We start from the raw sequence: 20,084 nt of genomic DNA, 5'->3' as shown, positions 1-20,084 counted from the left end.
GTGGCTATGAATATGAAAGATCCATTTAGAAAATTCGTAATTCCCTTCTTCATGTCGCATTCAAAATAATATTTAAGAAGAGAAAAAGAAAATTATCTACGTCATCTAATGATAAAAGTTTGGAATTAAATTTTTTTTTTTTTATGGTTTCAGGTTCGAATCCTATGATTGCTAATATAATGGTCACTAGAGATTTACATGATTGTTAATTTCAAAGTCTGTGATATTAGTCAAAGTACGCTCAAGCTGACCACGTTAATTAAAAAAAAAATATATCTCTTGACATATCACCAACTTGACCGAAATTGATTTCATTGCTAATAAATTTCTTAGATGAATAATTATTATTCTTTACATTGGTTTCAAGGTTTGAATTTCAAAAATCAAAGAATTAATCATTAAGCCACTTCTTTGAGTTACTTTTAATAAAAATATATTATATCAATAGGCTTCGACCTTAAAAAAATAAAGAAATGGAAGAGTATTTCTTTATCTATGATTAGCGGCAAACTCAGAATGTCATGGTCATGCGACTCCCTTGTTCCACTAACGACTAATCATTCATGTTTAGAATATATTTTTTTATTCTTTCAAAGGCATGGTTGGTATATTTATCAAGCAATTTTGATGATTTATTTACATTTATTGCAAAGAAATATCACTATTACAATTATAATTAGAAGTAGATAGAATCAATATACAGCGAATTAGATAAGGTGTCCATGTCAAGAAAATAAAAATAAAAAGGTATCCTCGGCATAATTAATCTAGCTGCGAGAAACCTTTGCATCAATAAATTGAACGGTTCAAGATCACTCCAAAAGTCATGACAAGCTAGGGCGTTGGGGATTTTCTTTATGCAGAGGTGGTGACGAAGGAGAAGGATGCCAACGTTTCCAAACTAGAAATATCAGAAGCTAGTCCAAAGAAAATGCAGGCCGAGAGGAATCGAGGGCATCCAAGCAAAAGAAGATAGAAAAAGGACTCTTGATCCAATTGAGAATCTTTGCCAATTATATAAAAAGAAGTACCCATTTTATTCAAAGGTTGACAAATAGATACACATCTCGATTCTTAAAAAAAGAGAGAAAAAAAATCTAAGAAACTACATGGAAGAGGTCTTCGAAGCAAATGAAATAAAAAAAAAAAAATTAAAAATTGACCGAGAGGTGTTGGATTCTCACTTTTACCTTTTAACCTCCAAGTCTAAAGTCTCACTCGCACCCTCATCAACTCACAACCATTTCACTCCACTAAATTCACAAGGGTTCCTGAGTTTTCATTGACTCGGTAGCTCGAACTCAGCTGAGTTTACTCGTAATCTTGAATCTCCTGCGGCAAGCTGCCATGCGGAGGTGGCAATTAGTGGCCTAGTATGCCACCCAAGCATGAGACACCCGTTGTTCTCCTCTACCCTATACCCATCACCCCCAGCAAAGAGGGCCAACAACATGCTAGCTTGTTTAAAGGCATTCGACCCGAGATGAACCGGGTCGAACCCAGCCGAATCGAACCGAGTTCTCCACTGAGCCAACGTTTCATGTCGCTCAACTCGGTCAGCCCCTTCGCAGGCCACCACATTACATATCTGCCTCCCCAAGTACAACTCAGACATAACCAGGTCCTGACTCGTCGGAGTCACCCCAGACCCTTCGAGTGAGTCAAACAAGCTTGAATAGTAATGCAAGGCCTCGGTGAACCGGTCTAGAAAAACCGGACCGTTGTGGTTTGCTTCTTGCTCAACAATCGTCACGATTTTAGGCCTCATGGCCTTAATAGACCCAAGAACCTTATCGATGCCACCCGGCCGATCCAACAAGCGATGCAACTCAAAAACTGAGTTAACAGCCACTGCCTCCACCTCTGGAGGACGGAGGTCAAGCATCTCCGCCTCAAGATCTGCCAAAGAACTTGCTACGAACCCACGAAACTCGAATTCTACCCCAATAGTTTGAGCCAATTGTGCTAGCTTCCACCCCACTTGCTGCAAAGCATCAGTATTATCAGGCTGCGGCGGTCCAATTCCCGTCAGCCGAAATGCTGGCGGACCGCCAGGCCTTAATGCAAGCGCTTGCATTAAAGCCGGCCATTGCATTCCTTGTTTTAAGCCAAAATCGATAACGTGGACTCGACTTGCATTAGCGAAAGCTTCAAGAATGGCTTGATTGGCAGTAAAATGTGCGAATTTGAGATAAGGGCAAGTCTCGTAGAAATGCATCTCTAACGTATCTGAATATGAAGAATCAAGACAGTGATCTTGAGGGAAAATCTTGTAAATTCGACGAGCTAAAGCTTCAGCAAAGTACGTGGCAACCTTTCTCATAGCACCAGCTTGAGATGCTGCAAGTACTCCAATATGCTTAACAAGGGCATCAGCAAGTTTAAGATTTTCTTGCTGTATTGCCTCTGCACAAGCCAAAAGGGTATGAACAAGACGGACCCCAGTTTCCTGTGAGTCAATCAGGACTACAGGTCTCGTGGGCTCCGATAAAGTACCTGAAACTGCCATTATTGCTTGTGGAGAAGAAGGAGTACAAGACGAGTTGGAAGATTGTAAGGAATTCACAGCTAGCGTCGGCGCGGTATTGGACCCAACTAGGGTGAGCTTCATTCGCTTCCTATCGTTGCTCTTATCGAATTCTTGTTGAGGATAGGCAGCTACGCCGGGAATTGCTCTGAGATCATATTCAGAGTCGTCAACAAATGCTTTAGATTGAGAATTATTGGGGAAATCTAAAGAGGTCATTGTGGAAGGATTTGAATCTTGATTATTGGAAAGAAGAGTAGATGAATCAAGATCAGAAGAAGGTAGATTGTTGAGCTCAGAAAGCATGCTTTGAACCCAACCAGAGAGATCTGAAGGGTTGTAATGGACAGTATCAGAAGCAAGATGAGAGATTCCATCCTCTGAACCCAAAACCATCTCTAGTTGTTCAAGTTTTTGAGCTACATCAGCCATTTCCGAAGACTTAATTTTGTAACCCAAAACAGCAAGTAATTCATCCATGCCACCTGCATCTTGATCATCTTCAACCCATAATTTCCCTTTCCCGGTTGCCATTGACGAAGAAGAAGATTCAGCTTTGTTGCCAATAGAATTCCCAGCACCACCAATGGTTTCTTGATGATCTCTCTTCATTTTTGGTGTTTTTTCTTGATTGCAAAAGAAAGGGTTCAAGAAAGAGAGGGAGGGTTTCTTTATGGTTTCATTTCATAGCTTGGTGTTATGGTTGTGACATGGGAGATGAATTATGAGTTTATTTGCTTTGTTTTTTCTTTTTTCTTTTCTTAAAAAAAAGAAAAGTTTGTGAAGAAATGATAGGCAGCTGGTGTGATGGATGAGAGGTCCAACCACAGAACAAGAGGGGGCTGAAAGTGGAAGGGATGAGGAACAACAGAGATGGCCATTATTTTTCCCTGTCCTTTATTTTATTTATTTATTTATTTATTTATTTTTGGGTTTGTGAAAGTGATGGTAAATCTATTCTTCTCTTTCCTTTCTATCTCTAGTAATTAATTAAATTAATTTCTTGTTTTAGTAGAAGTTTAGATTTTGCATCAATAATTAATTATTGAAACATGGCATGAGCATTACCCCTGGATATTCAACCCCACGTATGCACAAATGATAGAATTTTTTTATTTTTTTTAACATAATAAAAATAATTATAACAGATATGACATGTTTGTTTATTTTTTTTATTTGATTTAAAAAACATTGAAAATCATTTTAAAATTATCTCGAGCATAAATTTATTTTATGTAAACGTACCATTTATTTAACCAAAAACATTCATGTTTCCTCCAATCTTCAAGCTACTAAATAAAATAACAAATTCATGATTTTATAATACATATAATTAACAACAGATTAATTACAGTATAAAAAATTCATTAAGATTACTTCTTTTATTTCGTGTGATGATCCGAGGATACTTCTGGAACAACCTATTATTGCTGAAACCACTCACATCAGAAATAGAAAAATTGTGAAGAATTAACTCAAGATTATCCCCTGATTTTAGAGCATTAATGCTGAGTTGAGTGTGAACTCAGAATACCTATCCACAAAGCAATTATTCCACTCCACTGACCCCTTCAAATTAATCAAAAGCTCAAACACCAAAATATCCAAAAATTCAATTAGAAAAAACCCAAAAAGAGGGTAAAACCCTTGCTTTGAATTATATAAGTGGTCAGTGGAGTATATTTTTCTCTAATTATCAAAGTGTGAGGAAGAAAGAGCCGTGGGAGCACCGCAAGCTCAAAAAGATGGAGGTGGTGATGGGTCAAAGTGCGCACACACTCGTGCGATGATTATATACATACGCTTACACAACTCAGGTGGCCGTACGCTTTTAAAATATTACTCTCTTTCTGCTTCTTGCTTGCTTACAAACCCACGAACGGGAACTCCTCCTTCATCACCCTTTTCAACCTTGCGTGGTTACATGCTTTTTATTTTATTTTATTATTATTATTATTACTTTTGTTGGGAAAAAATATATCTTTTTTTTTTCGATTCCCTCCCTTTCGATTAATTTACAATTACGAGAACGCTTGTTGGGCATCTAGAGAACGATACTTTTTTCTGTTTTTTCACTCTTTAAAGGATGGATTTTGATTAAGATTTATTTTATCAAAATCAATAGATATGGATTTGTTTGGATAATTTTCTATAAAGTTAATACATTAATACAAAAATAATAAAACAAAACAATTCGAAGCCAATAGGAAAAAAATATATATATAAAATAGATCTCTTAATACATGGATTCAGGCTTGCTTATTATTAAATACAAAATACTTATAAAATGCAATAAAAAATCAGTTTTAATTCTGGAAAAACAACTTCACGTATCAGAAAAAAATTTATTATTAAAATGTTTAAAGTAGCAGTAAAATAACTAGAAGGGAATACGTCTAAGAACTTGAATTCTAAATAACACAAAATAGAACAAATAAAAATAAAATCAATATTTTGATAATTTTAATATTTATCGAGAGTTTTATATAGTAATTAAGTATTGCCCGTGTAATTCATTATTTTAATCTCTGGCAATTATAAAAAAAAGACAATTCAGTTCTTTTATTTTGAATGGATGAATTAAAATATTTATTATTATTTAGATGAGTATAAAAACTTTAAAAAAAAATAGAGAAAAGTAAAAATTAGCAGAAACAATGAAATATTGTGTCATATTCCATAAAAAGAGAATCACCCACGCACCACCTGAATCAAGTGGGGGAAGACCCATCTTTTACTACATGACCACATGAATATTATCAATGGTCAACTTTTGGACCGAACACAGCAACACAGCAAGTGGTCGTCAGAGGCCAATCACTGAAAGCTTAGTGTCGCTCAGTTGCCAAGTGGCTCTCTGTTAAGGCAAGTGTACTTCACGTCAAAGACATGATGACTAGGAAGGCTACTTGATGCATACTATAATTTTTTTTAGTTTTGGTAAAGGGACCCACAAGATAACTGGAAAGATTAGATCGAAGGGTGAAGGATTCAGACGTCGACATCGAATTTTGGACCACCACACACCACCACCCTCTCCCTAGTCCCCTCCCCTGCTCCTCCTCTTGTGGGACCCATTTCTCAAAGTTACGGAAATTTAGGTATCAAAGCTGACGGCGTTTACGTAACGTGCCGTCTTTTGATCTTTCTTTCAAGCAATGTTTGTTTGTTCCTCATGGGAGATAGAATGCAATTTAATCATCCTTTAAAACCCTAATTCATGATTATCAAACATAATTGCTAAAATTAACAGATAATCTAATATCTGCACTGGTTTATGTCATAGTAAAACCCAATAGGACAATTGCTCAGATTATGCATGATGATGTTCCGGAATACACCATGCAAGAGAACTTGAATTTTTAATTTTTAAATGTTTAGATAATGGATCATCATTCATTCATATTAACCTTTTATTTTCCGAGTTGATGACAAATGTTCGAGTCTCTGCAAAATAGTTCTTTTATGAGATTTAGATACCTTTCAATAATTAAATCAATAATTTTTAAATGAGAAGTTGTAGTAAATGGACATTAAATTCTAAAAACAAGAATATTTGTTCTTAGTTTACATATAATAAATGTTAAAGATATATTATAAGAGAGTGAAGATTGTAAACATTTTACCTGGGTTATTCATAGAGTATTTATAACCTTTGTACCTTGAACTTTCTTTCTCTTATTCGAGAAATCATAAGTTTCTTCCTTCTTCATATCCAGGTGGGGAGGGAAACCCTTACATCAACATTAATGTTGATAGAAGTACTATATACCTATAGAAGACGATCATACGTCATTCTACATATGATATTAATGTCAATGAGATCAACCCTTATAATCAACATTAATATTGATTGACGTATGAACGAATGTTATAGGATTTTTTTGCACAGTTAAGATGTAGGGAGATGATGATCTTAGATTTTCATATTGGGTGCTTGGATCCGAATAATCCTAGGCTCAAGCATGTTGAATCTGACATCTTACAAGACCAATAAGAAATTGGGTCTGGCATGTACCTGAGCTCAAGAAAATTAGGTTTGACATCTTGTCGGATACACAGACCCTTGGTCTTGATGCGTAGTCGAGCCCAAGAAAGTTGGGTCTGACCTTTTATCACACCCTTTTTTTTACAAGTTTTGATTTCTGCTAAGTCTTTATATTGACTCTTCTTTCTTTTTATCCCTTTAACCATGGACTTTAAAATAAGTATTTCAATATGGAATGCATTGATCCATCAATAGATTAGACAAGTTGATTCAGATTAATCAAAATAATATCATTCTCAATAAAAATCCATAAAAAAAATCAAATCAGGTACGGGTCAATCAGATCATGATTGACCTACCAGGTTAGTTGTTACATCCAGTTTAGGTTAAAGGCAAGTCAACTAGCCAAGCCAAACCATGTTTAATGATGGTTTATATATAAATAATATATTTAAATTAAGAAGAAATTCATTCTCTTTATGAGAAATTAATATGCATTTCTAGGTAAAAAGATTAATAAAAATAATTATAATTATTGTTGTTTGAAATTAATGTTAAAATGCATAATTCTAATATGGAGTAATCATAAATCATATTACATAAATATTTATGAAAATTTATTCAAGATATCATAAATCAGTTTATACTTATCTATATATCAATTCCATCTAAAATAAAACTTAATTGTGCACTAACTATAAAAACAATATTAGAAACATGTAAAGTTATATATAAATGTGTCTTTGATTTGAATTTTAATGATATCATTAACTTAAGTGAAATACCCATGCTAAGTCTACAATCAATTATTAATTTTTATTGAATTTTAATTATGTATAAAAAAGGTAATGGCCCAATGATAAATAAAAGAATTTTCCATTCCTTGCATTTTTTAACTAAAAATAGTAATAGTTAGTAAAATTATTAAATACAGTTATATCATAATAAGATTTTTATTATAAGTTTGATGATTTAACTCGAGTTAATTTAAAATAATATTTTAAAAAAATTAAAAAATTAAATTAAATATTAACCAAATTACTCGGATTTTGACTACACCAAATCCCAATTTTTTTTAAAAGAAAACACAATCTAAATTAAATTCTGGATTGATGAGTTTCGAATCAATCGTTGTGCGGAGATAAATTTTGGAAAAATAATTAAACGTAGTTCTTGCTTGGCCGTTTGTTTGTTGGAGAGTGGCGTTTATGTAACGGAGTGGAAACGTGGAGGTAGGATGCCGTTATGGCAATTTTGGCTTTTTATTTCTTTCCTTCTTTATTTTTTAATTTTCCAAAATTTAAAATAAAAATCAGTGTAAAGCAGAGAAAAAGAAAAGAAAAAAACATTGAAACAAGGGGAGCAGTACTGATTACTGACACCTTCAACTCTCATGTTGGTCCATTACCATGTGATTCTGCCACGTTACCTAGATTCTCATCTCATGATGGTCCCCACCCATCCCTCACCTCAAAGTTTGTTACTTCCAAATTACACTTTTTCACTACTACTTTTTTCTTAGAAAATACATTTGAAACCTAATTTATTTTTTTATTTTAAAATATAATTGAAATAAAAAATTATTACCCCAGTTAAATTTCTAACGTTACTCCGGGTTTAAGTTTCAAATTAGATAAATTAACTCTGAATTAATTTAAAATTATATTATTTTAATATTAAAACAAAATTAAAATAATATTATTATAATATATATATATATATATATATATATATATATGTTTAAGTTAAATTAGGTTTTAACCAAGCCGAGTGTAATTATCAATTGAACTATTAAGCTATTTATGTTACTCAAGTCAACTCTTAATTTATTTTAATTTAAAACTTGATTTAATTAAAAATTAAATTAACAACTTATCAAGTTAACTCACCGAGTCACACTAAATTTAATTACAATATTCAAAATACTTTCATTTTAATTAAAATTCATATATATATATATATATATGTCATACTTATCTCTGAGAAGTGGACAGCCTATTTTCCCCGCATCAATTAAGAAAACGACTTAATTTAAGCAATTTTCGAAAGTGGATTATACCCTTTTGCTGTGGGAATCTTCCTTAAATTCGACTTTTTCTGATGCGCTGATAAAGACTGGATATGTTTTCTTAGCAGCTAATTTTCTTTGATTTACTGTTTTGTATATAAAAGCAAAATTATATATATAGTCGTTTAGATGTGCTAATTTTACAATATATTATTATAAACAAAAACCCAGAAGCAAATTGATATTTTTTTAGCAAGCAATTCCATAAATAAATTTAAAAATAATTAGAAAAACCCAGAAGGAAGATGCTTTTTTTTTTCTTTTAATGAAAAAGGATGGTATGAAATTGATGAAATAGAATAACTCCCTCGCGGATTTCAATCATATATGTATACAATTACTGAGGTACAAAGTAGGTGAGAGGAACTAAAATGCTAAGAGACAAAAGATTAATTCCCAATTAATTGAATTCTGAATTTCTGGCATTGAAATTTAAAAAGAAATAATAATAATAAAGTCATATGAAACCTCGCGAAAGCTTTATAGCTAGGTTCATAAGGTACATAAAATTAAATCGTGGAGTACAAGGACATTAATGAAATGAAACAAATGTATTGTACAGTGTTAGCTTTCAAGTTTCTCTGAGCTAGCCACATCAATGTAATTAGGCAAATTGTCTACTCTTGGCGTCAATAATTCAATATATATAGTTCTTTATAATCTTTAGTTTTCACCCATTACATTATTATCCTGAGCTGATTGTTTTTTCTCTATCGTACACTTTCCAACCTTTTCCTTTTATGAGCATTCTAGTACTAGGGTTAGGGTTCAGCTCTTTGCTCAAATCAACCACAGCCTACACTAACCTACCTATATCAATTATCATCCATCGCCATTCAGTACTTTGCAGGCCTTTTCCTGTAGTTTTGAGCCTCGACCTACTGCAAAATAATCCTCCCGGAGCTGCGTGTGGTGGGCTAGTTAGACGATATTTAACAACCATGCTCGCCTGCTTGTAATCCTTTTCCGATCTTATCCCTTACTCCTTAACTTATCAACGGAGAGTTATGGTCCGTGGAGCTATGATTACTTCAAGATGTTGCATCCCCTGTTTCATCACAGGCTTAAGAAAAAAAAATTATCCAGAATAGTTATGTGGATCATATCAATCTCAATCGTGCATATAGACATGCATAGCAAGAACTTGTTATTGACATTTTATGCGTATAATTTTGCATAAAACTAGTTTTGACCACGCACCGCACCTTTTTCTTTTTTTCTTGTGATAATTAAGAGAGTTTTTTTTTTATATATTTTTTCCACTTTTTTTCTCTCCTACGCCCACAAAATTCTCTTGAAGATTCTTAGGATATTTGTGTAGCATAGATTTTATTATCTTCTCTGGCTGTGAATTCTCTCAAGGGTATTTTTCTTTTCATATTCCCCGGCCATATGCAAGACACTGTGCAAGAGTCTTTGATGTTTGTGTCTTAATCCTCGGTTAGAGCTAATTTATTCTTACTGGCTGTAGAATGACAGAATAAACACAACTAATCTCGAAAACTTATTCAAAACAAAGATTAAAAAAGGGTAATCGAAGAGAATTATTCAAACTCGCTAGGTGGTCAGGATCAAAAACTCCAGCACTTGTCCACCTCAATCCAAACCATGATCACATGGCTGTCCATATCATGTGTTACCATGTCCAGATTTTCCCATTTGTCATTGCATCGTCGATCCAAGTAGAAAATAGCAGAACAATTCCTCGTTCAAATAGAAGTCAATAAGATTCCTTCACTCTGAATTAAGATCTGATCAATAGCTAGATACCATGTTAAGTTGTCACATTACGTTAAACCCCACAAATTATTTGATAATGATATGCATTAGGATTTCTTTCGTTGATCTCGGCGCATAAGATTATTATTATTATATGTTAATATGAGATGTTAATCTTTGTTAATTCCACTTTCTTAGATTATTGTTCCCTGAGCATTCACGCCGGCAGTGCTAATTAGGGATACAAACAAAGCACATACAACCAATTGATTAAAAATTAAGTAACATTGCATCTCAATCCAAAAACCAATTAAGTATTACCTCTTGTTCTCTAACAGGTGATTAGAGTATTATTAGTTTCAATGAATATGAGCCAATAAAGTATGCATTTAATTGCAAAGTTGATGATGTAAAGTGATAGGAGACTTGTTCTAAAAGCAATTATTAATTAATGGTGAACGAGTAGAATCTTTTTAATTAAGTTATTCACTGAGTTAGACACTCACTTATTTTAAAAGCAGTATTATATTTTTTTCATCGATATTATACCTTTTAACAGACATTATATTATAGGTATTGTAGACACATATATAGCCATTTAATTATTTCGATCAAGAAAAAATATAATTTGAACCCTATGATTCAGATAATAATATTATTCAGTCACTCTTTGTTACTTAGCTTTGTATTCATTTATAATTATTCCTGCAGTCGTTGTATCATCCCTAGGTTGTTTTTGCTATCACCATTTACTATATTTGTTTCAAAATGCCTCTCACGCTTCCTCTTGCTAGCTATTGTAGAGTATAATGAAAAAAAAATAGTGAAATCAAGATCTGAGTTTACCCATGAATTAATTTTCAGAAACCACATGGATTAGTGTTCAATTTTATATATATATAGACACACACACACACCGATTTTGTTTAGAAAACCGACTACAAACCAATTCCTCTTATTCTGCCAACAAAATATTTGTCATCCATCCATAAATTATATGAAGTAAGCAGCTAAATAATTCAAGTATACAATTTCTTATACAAGATTTAGAGCTGATGAATAATAGAATTAATGAAAGCCAAGGCAACAAGCTGTCAATGAAATTAACCATTCTATGAAACTAAAATCGGCTATAGTTTTGGTTCGGTTGTGATGGCATTAAGGATAAATGAAAATTTGGATAATTTTTGGTGGCTTTGGAGACTCTTGAGTGCTTAAGTGAATATTTATTTAGAGAGAGTGCAATGATATTTTAGAGAGAACAATGCTCTTAGAGTATGTATGCATCAAAGAATTAGGATCGTGTCCTCTACGTTTGAAGGATTCATAAGGTATACATAGCTCAAGAGTCTTGTGATTTTATGAAAATAAAGTACTGGAAAGTAATTTCCTTCTGATAGTATCAATGACAGAAAAATATCCCTTATATACCATTAAAATTGATGGAAAAGTAGTAGATCCTTAGAATACTTTTATACACATAGGGTGTTGAGAGATGAGTATCATTCACCTTAACATTATATGTTAAGGGTCATATGAATTAAAAAAATAATAATCTTGTGGCCCAATATGGGGTCTAGAAAGGTCATTAGTTCTATATTTATTTGGGCTTGACATGATGTTGAGCCTAGAGATATTGGGTCCGACAGCTCGTCAGACTCTCATATATTTAGGCTCAGTGTGTAGCTGAGCCCAGAGATATTAGGTTTGGTAGCTCACTGAGCTCAAGGATGTTGGGTCTAGTAGCCCGCCAGACCCACATGTATTTTGGCTATGCGCGCAGCTAAACCCGATGATGTTAGGTTATCACCCTGCCTTTTCCTTTTTAAACTTGGATCTGGGAAAAAATAATATATATAAAACACGTTGATCCATCAATAGCCTCTTAAGTCTTTGTGTATTAAATATGCAAAGATTTGATAGGTTATCAACTTTAATGAAAGTCTTTTTACCTAAGAGTTGTATGTTCCATCAATGTAAGACTTTTTACCTTCCTCATAAGATTTATTTGTCCATGTAGAATTGTTGGGATTCATCATGGCCAAGTGACTTGTCCTCGTTAAAAAGGGTGTCTCTTGGGGAACAAAACAATAGTGTACATTCAATGCAGTATTTAAGCAGATTTATGGAGATTTGAGATGACATGAAAGGTCATTCATCCAACGATAATGATGGAAAGTTGGTTTTTTTATACCTTAGTCATCTTGCTTTCATTTTTTTTTTTTATTCTCTGTAACTTCTAAAGAGTAGTTTTGTTGAAGAACCCTAAGCTAGTTTTTCCCCAATATGAGAAGAAATCATGTTTCTAGGTATTTACCACCAAAAGGTTCTTTTTTAACAACAAAATGGACCCAAAAAGAATCAGATCTTATCCTAGAAATAGAGATGTTGCTGCCTCCGATGAGGAGTTTAGGTTCCAACCTGAAACTAGATAAAGTAACAGGGGATGGGGGGTCTATCAAATTGAGCCCCATAATTAGAAGGATGGAACCCCAGCGTGAACACCTTTAGTAGAGGAGAAAGTAGTTCTCCCCGTCAGAGAAGTTCTTCTCCGGTTATTACCAGGGAATCTCAATGGAGAGAAAGGCTACCTTAAACCCATGAGGATGATGCTCTTAGTATACTAGGTCCAGAGAACTTGTTGTTTGTTAACGGTTGGTAGTTAGAAGAGTACATATCTCTAATGCCTGACAGAACTATATGTATAAGTCTATTGACCTTGAGCTCTACCCAGGGTCAATTTAAAATTACAACTCTTTTTACATGTATGTGTTAGGGTATCCCTTTTGTCTTTAAGGATGATTCTATCCGTCTTTGATAAGTTTCTTAGCATCATCAAAATCGAGCCTACAATTAACATCTTTAGAACTTGTTATTATCTGGTTGTTGACACCGATGATGGTAATGGCATGTGTTAGTTCTTCATCTTCGCCAACAGACCCACAAGAGCTATGAAAGGAACCTTGCAGGACAAGTTGTAAGTCTTTAAAAGACTTTTATATATATAGAGGTGTTGAGAGATGAGTATCTTTGATCTTAACATTTTATGTTAAGGGTCATAAGAATAAACAACGAAATCTTGTGGTTCAATATAGGGCATGGAAAGGTTGTTAGTTCTATATCTATTTAAGCTTGACATCTAAAGATTTTGGGTCTGGCAGGTCACTAGACCAACATGTGTTTGGGCTCAGCGCGTAGTTGAGTCCAAGTATGTGAGGCTCAGTGCATAGCTGGACTCAATGATATTGAGTATGGTAGCTTGTCAAACTCACGTGAATTTGAGTTCAGCGCGTAATTGAGTCCCAAGACGTTGGTTTATCACTCTGTCTTTACCCTTTTTAAACTTGAATCCAGACAAAAATAACACACACACACACACACACATATATATATATATATATTGATTCATCAATTATAATGCCCTCAACCAAAACATAAAATTATCAAATTTAAATGAAAAAATCTGAAGTCCCCTCCACATGATTCAAACACGTATTTTAACAAACAGGGGATGATGTTTTTTTTTTATCTTCTCGAGGAAAAGGATACAATAAAAGTAAACCAATTTTGGAATTCATAGCATAGTTACATGCTAGTGGCAGTGCTAGTGCTATCAATAATATCATGGTACTGGTTAGCTATTGAATGGATTCTTACCTGTTGCACATTTCCATCCATGGAACAAGAAAAAAAGTTGTAATGTTCATCCACTTCCTTCACTCTTTGGGTACAACAAAGCAATATTGTACACTAGTCTCGTCAACCTCTTTGAAGGACTTGGCCCGGCGACGAATCGTGGGCAGATGCCAAAATATGGTGTCAAATCACTTCGCCTTATTATCCGGTTGAAACAAGCATTGCCTCTTTTTTTTTTTTTTTTTACCGTATACTACATTTTTCCTGTACATGAGAGTTTTGATTCATCAGGAGTTTCATTGAATCTTGAATAATGGAATAAAAATGAGTAATAAAAATGACTTTGGAGCAACTGGCAGTGGCGAAACCAGTTCTGGGAAAAACTAGCTAGCCAGTGGTTCTTTCCGACTCTATGACTTCAATCTGTTACTTGAACAGTCCTTTCGGAAAACTGGACTGGTTTAGTGGCTGGTTTGCTGTTCTCATGTTCAACCTATCATGTTTGTTGTTTATGATGATGTAGTACCGTTACTGCCATGGAACTTGAAAGACAATGCAGGGCCCTTCCTCCATCATGTGGCTCCCATGCCTCTAAAATCACTGCCACCATCCATCCGTACATCTGGGACCCTCCATCATGTGATGTGAGCTGTGTGTTTTCTGCACTACCTCGATGGTTTTGTTTGTGATTATGCGTCATGATTTGGGTGCAAAGTGGCTCATGAACCAGTGCTCGAAGGTGTACAGTTTTTGGGAGAGGGATGGACCTGACTTCAAAATATCCAAGTGGGATCCTCTAAGCAAGCAAATGCAGGGCATCGGATGCTTTTAATCTGTACAAGTTCATGTTTTGTTTGTGCTACCAAGAAAAACCTGAGATTTGGATTTTAAGCCGATTTCCTATTCAATTCTTTTAAGGATCCTAACTCCTAATATATATATATATATATATATATATATATATATATATATATATTCTAGTTTAACATAGTCAAAAAGATGTGAATCTAAAAAAATAAAAAGTTAAAAAATTAATTTGATATTTTTTTTAAAATCAAACATATTTTTAAAATATACTCAAATACATTTCTAAATACAAAAAGTGTTAGATTCTTGTGCTTACATGATAAGGGTGTTTGTTTGGGTGGTTGAGTTTTATGTATAAGGTCCATAAAAAAAAACAAGAAAAATTATCTTTTATGATTGAGTTTTGTGTATAATTAAATTGTATCTAAACTCAACCTTAACCATAATCACGAAAACAAATACACAAAAAGTGCAGTATAGTTGAGTTCCAAGATCAAATTACAATTCTTGTGTAGCAAATTATTTAATTTTATATATTATTTTTATAAAATAAAAATAATTTACATTTCATCTTGGAACTTCTAAATATTTTTTTGGGAATAGCCGGAACCTTCATGTTCTTGAAGATTAATCTTGATCAAGTGTCTTTAAATTAGAAAGTATTTAAAAATATAGTAATAATTACTTTTCAAAGTGTTTTTTACTCGAAATACATTAAAATAATATTTTTTTAATTTTTAAAAATTTATTTTTTACATCAACACCTCATAACAATTTAAAAACACTAAAAAAAATTTAAAAAAATAAATTTGCATGAAAAAAGGATCAACCCGCCCTAAAGTATGTTTACAATTATGTATCATGACAATATTCAGGTTTTACTTCTCATGTCAGATATAACATCAAATAGGTTTACAAATTATTCACATTTATGTTCACAAGAATTGCTTTTTTGGTGTCATCACTAATTAATAATACTTCTTTATTAATAATTTGCAATAATATTTGAGATGGAGAACTCCATTATTAATTTCAAACAAAAGCAATATTACATGAACAAAATCAACATTTTGTTGCTTAAGAACACACGTAAAAGTAATTGCTTTCTCTCTTTTACATGCTGGTTGATTTTTCACAAGAAAAAGAAAGAAAGTGGAAGGATGATTGAGAAAGCATATAATAATTCCTCTTCAAGATTGCCCAGAGATGGGATTCAGGCACCCGCACCGAACATGGACTAGCTTGTCACCCATCTGCCAAGCCTCTCAAAAACCATATGTACATGCTTTTGGTAGGACCATAGGACAAAGAACACAATCTAGCCCATGTGCGTCATGTTCCTCCATTACATTCTCTTAGTACGTACAAGCATCAAATGAAATCTGAAACCCAGTTTTTTGCCCTTTCTGATGCCAATAATTCTGAGGTCCTAAATGAAAGGCCGTCGACATTGTGCTACAGTTGGCTGAGGCAACTTGGCCTGGCAAATGGGAAGAGAAATGAATGGCGGGCACTTTTTTTAGGTAAATTGTTGCTCCTCCTGAGCAACCCTTCACATGGGTTTTCATGTGATTTCAAGCAATGCTGTCCACTGAAAACCCATACAGGGCTTTGAAGGCCTGAAGGCAAAATCACCTGTTAAGTACCCACATGAGAGGACTAGACGTATTGATGGGTCTGAAAACATTCAACCCTTGTTCATGACCACCCCACCATGACTGCCTTTGCCTTCTATAACGTGCAGTAGGTTTGTAAGAATATTTTTTATGGCCTCAGGAACTTGATTTTACACTCCTTTTCATGCAGATTGAATAAGCTCTGAGTATACATTGGATAGCTTGTATGATTGTCAGTTGAAAGAGAAGACTTGGATCCTTGTTGAGTAGATTAATCTTATCCAAATCCTTCTACCACCAAGCCATCTTTGCGGGTTCGTAACATTGAAAAGCATTGAGATCGTGTTATTATATTCATGGTTGAACATTTTTTTCCTGTTTCGATACGTTTTGAGCACATCAATTGTTGAAAAAAACAAATTTAGAGATATAAAATAAATTTGTTTTTGAAATGATTTTAAAATAAATTTATGTATTTCTAAAATAACAAATATATATATAAATATATTTTATCTATTTTATTATTTTTTATCTTTATTTTCTCTATCCCATATTTTTTTAGTTAACCTAAACTTACTTTTGAGGGTGGTGATTCCGTACAATGTCGTGATCAAAGTTGTGGTCAAAGGACGGTCAGGAGAGTATTGTGAGCTTTCATGTACAAATGAACAAAACAAAGGGATTTCATGTCAATGTATAGTGCTGAAGGACATGTTTTTTAAAACATTTTGGACAAAATACTCAGTAAAGGTATTCAAATCTGAAGGGCTGTCCACGCCATTACATTCATCTGTCAGTTAACGGATAGCACTTGCTTATGAAAATATGGGATTATCAAAATAAAAAAAATGTGAAATGTGAGTGATGTGCTATAATTTTTATAGAAAATGTATTTTGGTTCTTGAATTTTAAAAATTATATAATTTGAGTATCTTAATATATTTCTAATTTAATTTTGATATAAAAATTTATTTTTATTATTTTTTAGTTCTTGATTGAAAGACGAGAGAGAGAAGTTGTTGGATTTCAACGACAAAGAAAAAAAGTCTCATTGATGTTAATTTAAACCACCAAAACAGACTATATATATGTCATTTGATCATGGAAGTTCATATTAGATTTTTTTATACTTTTAAAGTTCATAAAAAAGTATATTTGAGCTCGTAAAATAATAAAGGATGTGGGTTTTTTTTACTATGCATACACTATTGTTCATCTTCTTATATTTTACTGTGAATCTACTGTTTAAATTTTTGTTTTTTTATAAATTAGATCCTCAAATTTTTTTTTTTCCACACTTGCATCCTTTTTGTGACAAATTCAAGGGTAGTTAAATCAAATTTGTTGACTAAGAACCAAATTAAAAGACATGGACCAAAGTAGAAAAGGAGCTACAAATTGGTGATGGTTTCAAAGTTCATACAGAAAGTTTAATTAAATTCTCACAATTTAAAAATTATACATATCCGGTCCCTCAATATTTTTTCAATTCAATTTTGATATAAAAGCTCATTTTAATTATTTTTTAATCCCTAGTTTAGAAGGAGAGAGAGAGAGAGAGAGGTCGCCGGATTCCAGTTGTAAAGAGAGAAAGATGTTGTTGACATCAATTTCAGCCGCAAAAATGGTTGACTTTGTATCAAATGATTCCATTTGATGAGGTGAGTTTATATTAAGTGATTTTTTTTTATCTTGAAAAGGCCTAAAAAACATATCTGAACTCGAAAAGATTTTTGATTTCGGGTTTTGGGACGGGTTTTTTAGATTTTTTGAGGTCGTGAGTAGGTTTATTAAGATTCCTAGAGTGTTGTATAAGTGTTTTGGGTAAAAGATGAGATGAAAAATGATTTTTTGGTCAAAAACATTCATCCTAAATTTTATAGTCACCACAATAGCTGAAATCTAGGCAAAATCAGACGACACGTCATGTGATTTATTTTTTTAAAAAAAATTAGGGCGAACGACATGTCTACAATAAAAAAAAATAAGGGCCCAAGTGTGTAGACCCTAACGAAATTGGTCAGGGAGGCTAGCTTGGATTCCGGACCTAGTAGTGCTTGCCCGCCTGACCTTTTTTTCTATTTTTTTAAATTAATGTTTTTTTATATGTTTTTTTTAAATTATTTTTTATTTATATTTAAATTAATACTTCTCTATTTTATTTTGTTTATGTAGCCTTTTTTTTAAATACCCGTTATGTTTTAGTTATTTTATATGTATTTAGTTTTTGAAGAGATTTTTCTGATTCATTTATAGTTTTTTGTTTTATTTTTTTTGTAGATGAACTTTATTTTTTTAAATAAAAATATTTATTTTCAATTAAAATTTCTAATATGTGCATTATCCTTGTATACTATTTTTTTCTCTTTTATTTTATTCAATCAATTTAATATATATGTCTATTTTTATTATCGTTTGATTGAATAAAAAATTTATTTTAATAAAAAAATTTAGAAAAAACACAATCAGGTAAACATCCCGTCTTACGAGACTAAATGTCTTAATCTACACTTGTCTCTTGATTTTTCCAGTTTTATTTTCAGTTTATCATTTACGAATATATTTATTAACTAGCACAATTTTTTATTCATTTGATTTCATGTATGCATAAAATTTTTTATTTTCAATTATAATTTTTTTAACTATAAAAACAAGTTTAAAAAAATGTTTATATAATTTTCTTATAGGAAAAAAAATCAAACCCGCAGCAAAACACTGGTCAAACAACTAATAAAAAAATTGGTTTCATTGTGCAAATTTCAAGACTAGATTTAGAAGCTTTATAAGAAATAACTAGAATAAGCCTGGAAGATTAGAATATCTGATTTAAGGAGTTCTGAGTTCTGAATTAAATTAAGTATCTTAGATATATCATAATATAGATTGTAATTATTTTTATTAGTTTTTCTTTTATTAAAACACTAGTTAAGCTGTGATATTTGACTATAAATGGCGAATGTATGATGAAGATTCAAATCAAACACTTTTAGAAACTTTTGTAAGACCTTCTTTTCCTAGTTTCATAAAGTTATTTTAAAAAATTAAAAACCTGTGAATAAATCCATAGATTTTACAAAGTTTTTTTATCCCAATATCTAAGGATAAAATTTAAAAAAAATTAAAAAATGTTTCTTTAAAAAAATTAAACTTGTCAAACTTGCGAACCAAGTTAACCATTCAAACTTGTGAATAGATCAATGGATTTTATAAAGTTTAATAATATAATTTTTCTCTCAAATTATTTTTTTTAACTACATGAGAAAAAATAGATGATAAAAAAAAAATCAAATTCAATAATAATAATAAAAAAGCACTCCACCAAACCCGTAAACTAGGACAACCTGAGTTACTAAGAAACCCGCAAACCACACTAACCTAATAGAAAGAAAAATAAAAAGAAACAAACTATGAGGTCAAATTTTCAACCATCTCAATATTAAAAAATAAAATCGACAAAAACAAATTTGAAAAAAAAATTCATAACAAAAATTCAAAAAAAAAAAAAAAAAAAAGCAAAACACTGTGGATTACTATTATAATCTATAGTACAATGGGTGTAAGTAAACAATAGTTTCCTTATACCCTTTAGTTTTTGTTACTTTATAAAATTTAATAATATAGATTTTCTCTAAAACTAATTTTTTTTAACTATATGATAAAAACATCACGTTCAATTACAAAAAAAAAAAAAACATCCACCAAACTCATAAATCAGGGCACCCT

The 20,084-nt window shown here is 32.2% G+C and overlaps 1 protein-coding gene across 1 annotated transcript; it reads right to left on the bottom strand.

Annotated features, from left to right (window-relative positions):
- Positions 1-1,013: 1,013 nt before the first annotated feature.
- LOC18099385 (DELLA protein GAI) lies at positions 1,014-3,440 on the bottom strand. Its single transcript, XM_006383267.3, has one exon. It carries the CDS (start codon positions 3,137-3,139, stop codon positions 1,280-1,282), a length of 1,860 nt encoding a protein of 619 aa, XP_006383329.1. The 5' UTR covers positions 3,140-3,440; the 3' UTR covers positions 1,014-1,279.
- Between the last annotated feature and the right edge of the window lie 16,644 nt (positions 3,441-20,084).

The sequence above is a fragment of the Populus trichocarpa genome, chromosome 17 (assembly GCF_000002775.5).
Source record: "Populus trichocarpa isolate Nisqually-1 chromosome 17, P.trichocarpa_v4.1, whole genome shotgun sequence".
Lineage (NCBI taxonomy): Eukaryota > Viridiplantae > Streptophyta > Magnoliopsida > Malpighiales > Salicaceae > Populus > Populus trichocarpa.
This window is presented reverse-complemented; position numbering and strand designations above follow the sequence as displayed.

What these genes read in the sequence shown, in the direction of transcription:
- LOC18099385 (XM_006383267.3), bottom strand. Translation starts at nt 3,139, where the DNA reads ATGAAGAGAGATCATCAAGAAACCATTGGTGGTGCTGGGAATTCTATT.